This window comes from Channa argus, chromosome 17 (assembly GCF_033026475.1).
Source record: "Channa argus isolate prfri chromosome 17, Channa argus male v1.0, whole genome shotgun sequence".
NCBI classification, from domain to species: Eukaryota; Metazoa; Chordata; class Actinopteri; order Anabantiformes; family Channidae; genus Channa; species Channa argus.
This window is the reverse complement of record NC_090213.1, coordinates 4,546,443-4,560,683: the sequence shown is the minus strand read 5'-3', so window position 1 is coordinate 4,560,683 and position 14,241 is coordinate 4,546,443. Positions and strand designations below refer to the sequence as shown.

The following is a 14,241-nucleotide window of genomic DNA, read 5'->3' as shown; positions in this document are numbered from 1 at the left end:
AGCGGGGGCAGGGAAGGAGGAAAGGCTACTGAACAAAGCCCCCTATCCCAACACGTAACTCACCCCCAATCCCAATCAAAACCGTTGTCCATGAAGGCACACCGTCAGCATGAGGACAATTAGTGTCAGCATTTGTGTCCTACTCAGCTCTGGCAAGAACGTTGCATTGGAGAAGTCAAAAAGAAGAGGCCAGTTGTTTGTGCACGGCTCTTAAATCTTATACGCACCTTTGCTACAAGTCAAAATATCCTAATTTCCTTTTGGAATCCTCCAGTCAAATCCTCAAAACCCTACCCAGCCCTTGCCCTGATGGATAAGAGGATTTACTCAGAGAAATCCTAGTTTTCAAGTCAAGAAGGGGGGCATGGTGAAAAAAGGATGTTTGTGTGTCATGTACTTCAAATCTGTGTTTGTTTGAAACGATGATGAACATGACAGAGGAACCTTTACATCAGGTGGAACTAATGGACCGAACATCAACCTTGACTAATTCAGTCATTCGAGTCCTTGCAACAAGGTCATTATTGTGGACGTGGAAGACGTTGTAGTGGTGATATCTGGGGAGAGCCAAAGGTGTAGGTTCCCACGCCATATGATGGGTTGGTGTGTGAGGGGAAGGTTGCCACTGAAAAAAAAGCCAAAACCCGGAGGTGGCGGCAGTGGGAAGTGAGGACCGGGGCAGGTTAGGGTCAGTAAGCATGGGATCTGCACGCTTCTTTTTCAAAAGAGGGGTCAGCCCTCTGCATGTGGGGTGACGTGCGTGTTTGCATTCGAAGAATACCAAGAATGTGAGATCCAGGCCCAGTGTGTAATCCCATGCGAGATCCCTGTCTACCAACAATTTGAAATCAATGGGTTGGTTTGACTGACTCATTTCAGTCTCTTGGGGATCATAAATGTTCAAAAAGGTTTGAGAATTATTTCTAGGAGCTGTTTTCGATGCCTTTTAATAACTAAATAATAACTAAAAATCACAGCCAAGTCCTCTCCATACAGACACTGTCTGTAACCTTGAGCTATTTCTGTTCCCATGTCTTTTAAGAGGTGACCTGAATGTCCACCTCCCTGTTCCCAGCCGCTCCACAGGGATCCCCACTGACATCTCCTGATTTATTGCCTTCTGATGGGACGTTAGGTCATCACAATTCGTCCTGTGGCCAGCAATCGCTGCGTGTAATCTTCATTAATCTGTGATGTCAATCCCAGCTTTTGGTTTTATTATGGCTGACTCTACTACTCGAGAAAGACCATCGAGCTACTCTGTTTGCTTCACAACAGCATGTGATGCATCTTCTACTATCTATACACACAAAGCTTAATAATAACAGATAAAAATCAGAGATTAACAGCAGCTGTACTTTTACCACTCTCATATGAATCTATAATTCTAATTCACCATTAAGACCAACAGGAAATTTAATTATTTGCAATTATAAACTAGAGGTACTGAGGCTTAGTCATATGGGAGCAACATCACAGCATTCAGACACCATGTGAGAGCATTCAGATTGAGGTTTCTTATCAAGAGATGCTTGCAGGAGGTGCAGGAAGTTCAGGAGATGGAGAAAAAAAAAAAAAAAAAAAAAACATCACAAAAAGAAGACGTGATCTGAACCAGCTTGCTGGCACTTCGGCCTGGAGAGTGGCCTTGAATTTAAATCTTTCCTGGTCTAGCTCGTCAATCTGTTCTCAGGCAAGGATCAAAGACCTCCAGTGGAAAAAATCCTTGCAAATGTTGTGATGAGGTTGGCAGGCAGAGAAGCTGGAAGGGTTCTGATCCTTCCTGACATTCATGCTGGAGATTTCTATACGTTCCTTGTTCTAAGAGTTCACACAGAAATAATTATTAGAGTTTAACAATCATGTATGTAGAGTCAAACCAATAAAAGGTATAAACTTAAAACTCCTTGTACCATGACTTTAGTTGTGAGAAGGCTTTGTAATAGTAGTTATTGTTCATATTCATTCATAAAATAACTGCCAGATTGTAGGTAGCTCAAAATATGGTTGCTACAACATTTTGCTCACAATATTAGACCAAAATATGAAGTATATTAAAAAAATCCAAAAGCCCAAGCAGTTTGAGCCATAATTTTAAAAAACAAAACAGATCGTCACAGCATCAAATCACATTCTACTTACAGTATTTATACACATTTAATATGAAAGGATGTGTATGCAAACAGGTAACAGTACTAGTGTTTTTAACACATCCCTGCACGCAAGTAAAGCATCACTAGCCTCAGAGTCAAAGCATCGCTACATTCCTTTACACGACTGCGTAAAGGAAGCGTGTTGCAGACACACACACACACACACACACACACACACACACACACTCATATCTCTGCTGGGTAGAGAGGTGGAGGGCTGTGAGTTTTGCCCACAAGCTGCTTGCCAGAGTCGCGTGCCAAGGGATGTCGCACTGAAGGCAAGGCATTTGGCTGGCTGGTGTATACCGGCTGTGCGCATACACACACGGCCCATTGAGCAGGCTGCTACTATGCCAACAGGGTCATTACCCATGCACTTCCAATACAACAAACCCCTCCCCCCTCCCGGTGCTAATTAAGCAGCATGATCCAACAACTATGTAACACGTAAAAACAAACACATGCACATTTGTGGAGGGACATTAAATGAGTTTTGATATGCCAGAGCCGACAACCTGTAGCTCAGCGTTGGTCCATGTCAGAGGGTTTGAATGTAACACAAAACGGTTTCATTTCTTGCATGACTCAAACCAGAAATGTCAAATATCCCTCAGTGTGGATGCAAAAAACATTTATACACCTTCAGTCCATCAAGTTAAACCACAATTCTCATGGACCCTTGGACATTTGTGAATGACTTCCTCGAGTGTTCATTTGCCTTAAGAAGTCTGAGAGCCACTACAGCAATAGATGCTTCAGCAACATTAATAGACTAATTTTTGATCCAAAGCAACAGGGCGCTGAACTTGAGTGTAATACTGCACCGCCTCCAGTCGAGCATCATTATCATTTCAAACAGGTTCCACAGTACAGCGACAATTTAACTGCCCATGTAATGACATGCTTTAATTACCCCCACAAGGAGGCTCCAGCACCTGCACACCATTCATTTAACGAGAGGCAGGGGACGCAGCGGGCTACAGCAACACGCAGCATTTAAACCGATGGATCAATGCATGGCGACGATGGAAATATGCACGTGCAGACACACACAGCTCGCAACTGCGCGGCATCACGTTCTCTGTGCTGTCACAGAAGCATTTAAGATGCATGTGTGAGCTTCACGCTAAACTTATTAGACAAAATGTATTGTTATTATTTTCCACTCCTGGTCAATCCCAGCCATGGATCCGTCTATAAATCTACAAAGTAAATGTGTGTTTTGTGACATGAGGCAGTTTCCTTTTGAGGTGATCGGGCAGATATTCTGTACAACTCTGTGGCACTCAAAACTGAAATCATGTTTGCAAGGACTGCAAAAACTTAAATATGCAAGTGCCATCACTAGGTTGACTCTGAGCATCTTTATTCAGTCAAACATTATTGTATAGGAGCTTTTATACAGGTTGGCTTACAAGGCAATAAGACAGAACAAAGGTAGACAAAAAAGGTCAAAAATACTGATTGAAATTGCCCGTCCCATCTCAATTCTGGCCATCATTTGTCAACACAAAGCCCCTACAAATTAAAAAAAGCAGGCATCTTTAACCTGCTTCTGAATCCACCCACAGGAATACCTGAAACATCCCAGCGCAAGGAATCCTCACACATGTATGTCTTGTATTACAAGACAGGACATGCAGTCTTCCTCATTATCTGTAAAAGCAAAAGTATGTTCCCCACTTTTAACTAAGCTTCATATTGTGGCTCTGACTACAGTCTATGGAGCCCACAGCAGCACAAGGCTCAAAAACCAGCACCAAGACAGACACTTCAACTAGATGAACCAGAGAGTACAATATTTAGGATGCAGTTCAAAAAACAACAAGAGCTGCTCAAAATTGTTATGCTTTCACCATCTCGTGCACAACACAGCATTTAAAAGTGCAACGCGATTCCCACGGAAAGGTCTCAAAGACCAATTTGAATGTTGATTTACACATTCACAAATGATGAAGCCACTTGGTCGTGCAGCAGGCTACCCATGGTGCAAATCTCTGCTTAAACTGGGGGTTTGCAGTGAGACAGCAACCAAAACAAGGAGGACTATATTTTTCTACCACGGACAGGATGAGCCTCATCCATGTAGTCGGTAGCATGCAGACAGACATGATGCGTCATCACCGCTTTATTTCAAATCAGACACTTGCATTCATTTTCCAGGAATTTTTCCGCTAAAAGTAGAGATATTTTAATGTAAGGACGTCCGAGAGAACTAGAACGGCTTACATGTACATGTACCACTCAAACTAGAATCAAAAGAAGCAAGTCCAACACCAGTGAAGGCGTCCTTTAAGTCGGAACCTCAACCGACCGAGACCAAGATTCTGCAATGGTAGATTTTTTTTTTTCAGCTCTGAAAACAATTGTTGCTATAAAGGAGCTGTGGGAGTTTGGACTAGCAGCTTTGGAAGTTAACTAGGTAAGGAGGACAGTGCCAGAGGGAACCCGGTGCATTTTGGATCACACAGAAACACGTCCTAAATTAGTCGAAAGTCATTGCAACAGGAAACACATTCAGCATCACAGAAAGTCCAAAGTCTTGTACAGGTAGGGAGACACTTTCTCAGTAAAACAGCAGATGCACTGACCTAACAAAATAGTCTGACAAATTACTGTTTAAAAAGAACTAAATCCTCCTCACTTCCCCGCGGCACCGAGAAACAAAACAGCTTTTAAATAATTACAGACTCCAAAAGCTGTCATTTCCCGCTTGTACACCCTGTAACTAATGTGAATTCAGAAAATGGAGAAAACAAAGTGTTCTGGCTGGTGGGGATTTCCACCAAAAAACACTTAGTTTTCTTCATTTTCGGAAGAAAGTGATTTATGCTGCATATTTGTGGATGAGCGCAGGTGCAATTCTCCTTGTCTTGATTCATCAGTGATGTCTGCAACTCTGCAAACCCAGTCCTTGCCAACTCTTACCGTTTCTTTTCTTAGAATTCAGAGGGATTTTGACCTGACCCTCCATCTGTATGTCTGGACTGGACTATATTGGTATGTTTAATACTGGTGTGTCAGGGGGCCTAAGAACTCACTGTGAACCATCTTCCAAGCCATCGTGACTGCAGAGCTGTGGACTCCAACCACATGCAAATGTAGACCCGTGTATAACGTCCCCTCCACAGGTATGGGAACAGAAAAGCTCATTTGTTTTTGCTTTGACTGTGACTGACAGGTGGTGGTGTTTCCCAGCTGTGCCATGTGAGACTGATAATCAATCAATAAATAGCTACTACGACAACTCTTGGTTTTAGGTCTGGGATTTCTCTGTGAAGGCTGTATTTGTAGTGAAAGCAGCATAAATCCACATGAAAACCTGACAGTTGTCGATATTTCAAATTTAAGAGGAGAAACAATCAGATTGCACAAACACTTTGGCGCAGCAAATAGAATAATAAGGAATGTACTGGGGGGAAAAAAATAAAACTAAAGACATAGACCACACATGTACTGAGCAACATAAACAGAACAGGTCAGCTCAGGAAAACAGAAGATCTGAGAGCGCTGTGAAGAAAAATGAATGAGCTTTGCTGTTCCAGTGCTTTTGAAGGGGATTATTTCTGGATTTTACTTTTATTTTCCTCTTTGCATCGTTGTGCATGTTTAATTACAACCTTGAAGCACCAACGCTCTTAGAAAAAGCAGCCCGACTAACTGCATAATCGATACAGAACGGGTGAGACTCTGAGTGGATTTCCATGTGGCAGGCCTGGGACCAGATGAGGACGGATGGGGGGGGGGGGACACAGCAGAGAGGACGGATAATTGTTTACTAGGTCTATGCAGTTGTCTCCTAGCAACAGCTCTGAGATTCACCGTATCAGGTGTGGCGAACCACGGCAGTGCATGTGCATCCAAAACATACCTATTTAACAGCCGTTTCTGGCAGAGACTAGAGAAAAGAGGGAGGCGGGGAGAAACACGAGTAGAGTCCAAGTGTTTGAATGACCACTATTAAAACCTCTGTCCTACTTCTATTTTGTATCAAGCGCTGATTTGTCCTCTCACATGCAGCTCTGATCTTGTTTTCTCATCGGCACAAACTGCAGCGCTAGCATGGAAGACAACCAGAAACAACAACACAAGACAGCTGGCTTGATCTAAGATTGCGCAAATTTCTGTAATTCAGCAAAATCCCACAGACCACACACACACACAAAGGAAATTAGAAGAAGCGTACTGTAGAACTTCTTTGGTTACGGTTCATACAGGGTGTTATTCTAATGTCAAGACCAAAGCCAACTTTTAATTCCTGGTTCATTTGAACAGAAAACCGAATAAATATGAACATAAATTTACACCGACTTCAATAAGCAGCATTTTAAGAAAAGACTCTGATTCCAGCTTCAGGGATGCTGGTTGGCACAAACTATCTGCTTCATGTCCCTCCACTGCATTTTTAATAGGATTGTCAGAACATTACATTAATTCTTTGGTGGAATGAGTTCAGCACTCAGGATATCTTGACATTTTCCTGGAGAATTTGCTTGTACAACTCAGAATTCACCACCCCATCAATGATGGCAAGCTGTCCTGGTCCAGAGGCAGCAAAGCAGGTCCGGACCATGATACTACTGCCATCACCATGTTCCACAGATGGAATAGGATTTTCATGCACCAAACATGCAATTACGCTTCACATTCGAGCCCAAAAAACTTTGACTTTTGGTCTCATCTGTCCACAGAACTGTAGACAGGCTTCCTGCGGTTCTTCCACATTCACCATTGTTCTCCTGATGGTGGACTCAAACATTGATTTTAGCTAATGGGAAAAAAAAAAAAAAAAAAAAGGACTTTGGTGTTCTGGACGTTACCCCGAGATTCCTTTTGACTGGGATTCCTGGACTATTCCACACACTCCTCTGGTGTGATCTTTGTCAGTCGACCTCTCCTGGGGAGGTTAACAGCGCTGTTGAATGTTGTCCTGACAATCGACAAGTGGAGTCTAAACTCTTTCCAGCCCGGTGAGCATCAACAACCCTTCTTCTCCTTTATCTAGTGTTAGGAGTTGCACGTCTGAAAATCTGACCACATTATCGTGCATATTAAGGCAGAAATGGCGAAAGGGTTCACAAGCTTTCAAGCACCATAGTATGTGTGCACGGGAGACTATTCAGAACAGGTTTGAAGAATTGTTTTCGTGAACTAGTTGAAGCCTAGAGACACATTTACTAACGCAGTGCAAACACAGTCGCCTATTGATCCATGGCCACAATTCAAAAAGCAACATAGAACGAAAACGACAGAGCAGAGGAAGATGCAAAGAATCTTGTCATTTCAGACCTCAGGGGCATTTATCCACATAAGACAAGAATCATAAAACATTTCTATAGATGCATGCAGTATGACCTTGACTCACTTCTTGTACAAATACAAGACTTGAGAGCAAAGCTCCAGTCTTTCAGCGCCTGACAGTAGCACAAATGAAAAGTGAAGACTGCCACACTGAGTGCATCTAATGCACACGTGGCCAGAACAGCGAGCCAAATCCATTCAAACTGTTTGAGTTCGTTCCAGGAAAAACAATCTTCAGCAGGTCTGTGCGGATTAACATGTTGTTTAAATGTGAATGAGACGGTCTGTTCGGCACCTCCCACTTTTGGCATGATCGGCCTCGTGAGACGGAAAGCACACCAAGGGAGTGTAGGAGCAGCAGACCAAACAAACCACCCTGGTACACACACACTCTCTCGATCAAATATACTCCATAGGTTCTCTTATTTATATGGGAAATTAAATGTTAAAATTGTATTGACCCTTTATTGACCCTTTCCTAAAATGAGTTTAAAATCCAACTGCTGAAGCTTTGAAAATAACTTTAAAAGATGTTGTTGCAGATCGGCTTCAAGTTTGCCTAAACATGTGCATCTATTATCCAGCTGATTAGAAATGAAGGCCTGATGCACATCAAAGTCCAAAGCAGATACAGTTACCTACAGATTCCCATCAAACGGACATACAGCTGATCTAGCTTAGGGTGGAGGAGTGAGTGGGGGGGGCACAGAAATTCCACCGGCAATTTCATTAGTGTTCAAATGGAAGTGAGACGTGACTCTCTTCCTCCCTCTGTCCGTCTCCTAAAGTGCACACCCGCCATGGGTGGAAACTCAATCAAACGGCCCAGAGGAGGATTTAAGTTAGTCAGCTGGCTGCTGGATCGCCATCAATGTTTGACGTCCACAATGCCACAGAGACAGTTCTCACACTCTGGTAATGACACCGAAAGCTAAAGCCTGAAATACAATTATTTACTTCTGAGGCAGATGAGAAGACCGGTGTTCGTCTCATGCGTCCTAAAATAAATAAATCATATTGTTCATAATCACCATGCAGATGCCAAAACCAACACTGATTCTTCTCTGCGCATGTTTAGAGACTGTCAGTCTGCAGCCTGGAATATTTGCATTTGCACCGAAATGTCATCATCCATTGGAGCTGATGTGTTTTTAATAGTTTTTGGACAATGCCACAGACAAACACGCTCATCCTGGCTGCAGGCGAGTAAAGAAAATTCAATGCCGATGTGTAATTTAGAAAACGGCCGACATCATCTGTTAAAGCTGCAAAAACCTGCTGTTTTTTTTTTTTTTTCTTTTGACCACTTGGTGGAAGCAGAAACGAGCTGCGAACACATCATTAACACATAAAGTCTAATGGTTAAACTATTTATATTACCATCTATTTGGAGTCTGTGTTCTAGTCACATGATTACAAGTCAGATAATAAGTCTTTTTAGCCCTGGTTTGGTCCCCACCGACGGCTCAAGGAAAACATCTGGCTCTTTAGCTCCCAAACAGTTTTCACTGCATCACCTTAAAAGAACATTTTGTAGAACAATCTTAACAACACCTCTACAACAGAAAGCAAATCCATAAGACGAGAAACTAGCGGCACCAAGCATTTCCTGTAAATGTAATTACATAGTGAAACACTGACAGGCTGAGCTCAGCAGTGGTAACAGCATCAGTGTCTTTAACAGCATGCTGACAAGACAAGCTAGGTGGAGAATCTAGACTTCCAAACAGTGGATAAGCATCATGCACTCGTAGTAAAATAAATCTTTGGGGACTGCATCTCACAGAGAAGAGTCTCGTCACACAATCAGCAGGATGATATTCACCACGGCTGGACGGCTGTACGACACCACAACACGAGGAGTAGAAAAGTACAAGAGGAGAACCCATGTTGCATTTTCCTATTTACAATGATATGCTGCACGTCAAACAGTCCACCAGTCCAGTCCGATTTCAGAATAATCCCTACACAACTTTCATTTTCAGATGCTCGGGATGAGAGGAGACTGCAGCCCTCGTTGGTTTCCATGGAGCTTAAAGTGGGCAGCTGGCCAGATGACACAGCCAAGAGTACACTGCATCTTTGTTTGTTCAGCGAGGAAAACGACAACGCCACAGCCAGTGACCCCGCAGGCTTGCTGTGACATCTGGCACTGGCATAGTGTACCGTTATCAGCCTGGGCCACTTAACAGAAAGCCAACACAGCAGAAGAGCCCACTTCACCTCTGCTTCGAGGTGTCAGTCAGTGCTTCAAATAAGAGACTTCCAGGGCTTCATGGAGTGTGTGATGGTGAAAGCTCAATGTGTGAAGCTTAACATGAAATGTAATTAGCTGAGGTTGAATGTGCGGGGATTAATCCGCCTCCTCACCTGATGGTCTGAACAATAGCCTCCCTCATTAAATGCACGGTCTTTACTGTGGGAATTGCACCTTTCTTGTTTTACCCTCGAGTTTTAAAGTGTTAGCAAAGGTGGCTTTTAGGTTAAACCTCCTCTTCCACTATAAGCAGCTGCCAGAAACCCTGAAATAATTAAATACACACAAAGGTAAAACCTGAATCAAGCATGTGACGCCTTCAGCACAAAAGGCAAAAACATATGTTGTGTTTTCAGGAGACGAGTACCTACCCATTATGGAAATCAAGCAGCGAGAATGTAGTGATTATCTTCATGGCTCATTGTGTTTTATGGCTCAATTGTAGCTCAAGCTTTTTTTTTTTTTTTTCAGAAAATAGGGTTCCATGCAATTAATAAAGGACAGATTATTTTTCATTTAAACAATAAAGGATTTGATCATTAGGTATCAAACTGTCCTGATTTTATGACACAAGTTTAATTATGAACCTAAATATCACAAAAAAAAAAAGCCACTTTTTAGAACGATGAAAAGCTTCTGCCATGTTTGCATGAAGTACAAATTAATTCATTCTCAGTTATTCTACTGGCTATTTTCTCAAATAAATCATAAAACATAAGAAAATGATGAAAGGCGTCAATTTGTGCAAACCCAACATGATGTCTTCCAATTACGTCCACCAGCCAACATTTGAAATCACAAAAAATATCTGAAAAGCTGAAAACTTGCAACCAAACGTTCGTTGAATTAACAGATTGTTCTTGTAAATAAAATGTAGAATTCACATTACGGTGCTGTTTTTCTTTGTCTTTAGCAACGTATCAGTACCTTACCTCCTAAAAACACTACATACGTATATACTACTACGTATATAAATATACTACATATATTTGGTTAATTCAAAAGGAACAAAAGCTGCATTTAATCAAAAACCTACTTTAACAAAACTACTATAATGTTCAGTGCTACAATACACGTGCTTAATATTTTTTATGCTGCCTCACCATCAATCATCTGCAGTCACACAAGCTTAATTGCCCCTAAGGGGCCACCAGGGGCCACCTGGCACCCACAGCAGGAGAGGGAGCTGCGGGGGAGCTGAGGGGTGGTGGAAAGGTGTCACAGCTCATGCAGGAGTACACAGCAAACCTGTGCCCCGGAGGCATCGGCACAACGCCACTCATTCATCGCTGTAATCGAGAATTAATTGGTGCATCCGTCAAACACATACAACTAGGCTGTGCACGAAAAATCGTGTAGATCACACCAGGCGCCTGTGAAAATTTGCAAAGTGCAAAGGCAAAAAAAAAGATGCACAATAGTCTTTTCAAAAATGTTTAAACTACATAGAAATCCAAAACACACACCACTTCAACCTACTTTTAGATTCTCTCTGCTTGAAATGTATCGCGTGTCATCCTAAAGGTTCGGAAGAAACGAGTAATGAAGCCATATTCCACCTGATGAATTGTGCCACAAACCTGTCCTCATGAATTAGCAAGAAGTCTTTTACTGCTGTACACATCTTTATCATAATCAATTTGCCATATATGTGTTAACAGACCCCCCCCAAACACACACACACCTTCAGGGTCTACATATCAAAGCATTTCCTCCAGTCTAATTACCCCATCATGGCCATGGCAGGTGCAAGCTGGTAGACTGGAACAAAGCCAGCCCTCATATATCAGGGCAGCTTTAAAAGATGCCCCAGATGACACCAACCACTGTAGCTGGAACCGGATCCTGGGGAAGCATGCTATCGTGTCGTCGTGACGCGTGTCAATTCTCTCCAGGACAAGATACTGCAAAGAACTCCTGGTTAATGAGGTTTAGCCTTTCTACATAGACACATGCATGAGCCACAGTTTGGCTCCATCAAGCTGCAGTTTGCTTGGATTAAATGTACACTTTTCCAACAGGTTGTTAAAACCTTTCCTGACGTCACTTTGTGCTTTGAGACTTGGTGGAAGTAACCTGTGGTTCAGGGATGACTGCACTGGCACAAGTGCCCTGGTTGCCCTAATAGTGATGCTCGAACTCCTGTTTAAGGGGGTTGCTGTTGTACTAGTGTACTGGGTGTATGCAGATGGAGAGAGTGGTTCCTAACTATCCAAAAACTGTTTTAGAAGACGCTCCCCAGGCCCTGGGCACCAGCACATAAAACATTAAAGGACACCTTCACTGATTTTGAATTTGCTTCTTTTGGTTGTACTTTGGGTAGTAAATGGAAATGGACGCCATTAAACTTCACTTTGACTTCCATACATTAAAACTCCTCTCTACACATAGCTGAAAAATGCCTCCAGATTATGTCATCTCTCCACTCACACTATGGAGTCGTGCTTTTCCAGAGCTCCACCAGATGACATCATCTGAACTCCTAATGATGAAAACTTCGACTGGGTGATGCCATCTGGAGGAGTTTTATAGTTGAGTCAGAGGACGGTTTAAAAGCATTAATGCACATTTGCACCCTAAACTAAAGCCACAGAAATAAAGTTGAAAACCGGTGACGTGCGCAACTTCTACACGCGTTATGCGGTGAAGGAATGGGATAGGAAACGCTTTCTTTCGTTGAAGTGAAGCAATTCGATCAATAATAAGGAGGGAAATAACTAAGTCACACTCACCGGCCACGCAAACTGAAAGGGGATCAGAAGCTTGCCAGCCTCGTCGATTTTATTCGGGTTATTCTTCGCGCTCCTTAAAGAAAACATATTTCCACCGAGAACTTGCGTTGATGCAGATCCAAACGTGCAGGGGCCGGCGGTGGTGATCTGCGTCTGGTACTCCTTCAGGCACACTTTGAAATAAGTGTCGCACTCGTCTCGAGTGCAGCGCAGGTCCTGGGAGCTCCTGGAGCCGTCGCAGCACTCCCCGTCCGCCAGCTCGCCGTTTACGTTCTCCAGGGAGATCAGCTGCAGCTCGAAATAGCCGGTTGACTGGGACACCTAGAAACATCACGTTAAAACAGACCTTAATTTATCCATTATCCATTTATATCTATATACATATAGGCCCGTGTCTAAACAGGCGGCAGCACGGTTCAGGCTGCTTAACTTGGTGCGTAAAGATGGGCAAGTTGCTGAACAGTGCGTGACGCTCAATTAAAACCCAACATGAAGCTTATGGACATGGGGGTGGATGTGCCAAAATAAGCTGTTGCACCATGAATGGAGCACGTGAACACCCTGCACTTTGCATGCATGCTTATTTTGTTGTTGTCTTTTTTAAAGACAGCCAGGTTTACGCTCCGACAGGGGAGCAAATTAACTCCTGCGACGAAATTGATCTAATGAAACTTCCAACTTGTTTGGCTCAGGCCTAATTCTCCCTTCTAGATAAAACGACGTGAGCTCGGCATTTGTAGCCAAAATGGAGAGGACGCCCGTGTCAGCTCTTCACACACTTCAATCTTGTCATGGTAACGCGATCACATGCTCCACAACTGACGGCTACGTAATTCAATTATCGATTAATGTGATGCGAATACGCAGTGCTGCACGGCACATTCATCCGCCCACGCCCACCAACTTTTGACATGGGTCATTTTTAAACACTCGTTTTGCGCAGGTGGATCACAATGAAACATTTGGGAATAAAATAGGAGCTTTCTCACCTCCGTCCACAACGTCAACAGCAGCCACACTGCTGGGAAGCGATTCCTAATCCCGGTGCGATTCCACATGCCTCCGATTAATTAGAGTGGCATGGGGAGGGGGGGGGGATAAGCGATAAGAAAAGACAAACAGCCGCGGACCCGGCGACGAGCTCCTCCTCTCCTGACATGCAAAAATAAAATCTTCACATGCGTGTTTTCTCCACCGTCCAGATTTCATCGAGGAATTACGTGCATGCGTGTGCGCGTTTGTTTGTGTGTGTGTGTGTGTGTGTGTGTGCGTGACAGAGCAGGAGGCGGATTGCAGTGCGGTGATGGTCCGTGCGCAGGAGCGTCCCTCCGTCAAACCTCTCCACACAGCAACTGAGAGCTTTCGTAGCCACAGCCTGAGGAGAGGATGTCTGCTTTGATTGGCAGCTCGGCAAACCACTTACAAATTGGCCTGCGGGTAGTCTCTGAGCCAACCGGATTAGGGGGCGGACAATAGGATAATACCCCCCACCCCCACCACCCCCAACCCTCCTCCTCTTCAGCCTCTTCCTCCTCCCAAAACTTGAATTATACTGGGCCCCTATTAAGCTTCATGTAGACAAACCGCATTACAGCGAGCAAACAAAGCGGGGGTCGACTTTAATTAAAGGCACCCGCAAAGATTGTATAACGAGCGGGTACGTTTAATTGGAGCGTGAACGCGCACCGGGAATAATTTGGATTTTGCGTCCTCGCATCGAGGCGTCAGTTCATTCTGAGCATTTCAATGCTTCAGAAAGTGCAAAGTGCGTGATTTACACTTACTCAACGTTTCGCAG

At 43.6% G+C, this 14,241-nt stretch overlaps 1 protein-coding gene across 2 annotated transcripts in view; it reads right to left on the bottom strand.

Moving 5' to 3' along the window:
• Positions 1-13,805, bottom strand: part of jag2b (jagged canonical Notch ligand 2b) — a 38,763-nt gene extending 24,958 nt beyond the window's left edge. For both annotated transcript variants that reach the window (XM_067482184.1, XM_067482185.1), the window contains exons 1-2: positions 13,433-13,805; positions 12,444-12,764 (exon numbers count right to left, since the gene is read on the bottom strand). In XM_067482184.1, the coding sequence (XP_067338285.1) occupies positions 12,444-12,764; positions 13,433-13,501 (390 nt within the window). In that variant the 5' untranslated portion in view covers positions 13,502-13,805. The remainder of the gene's footprint in view (positions 1-12,443; positions 12,765-13,432) is intronic.
• Positions 13,806-14,241: the final 436 nt, after the last annotated feature.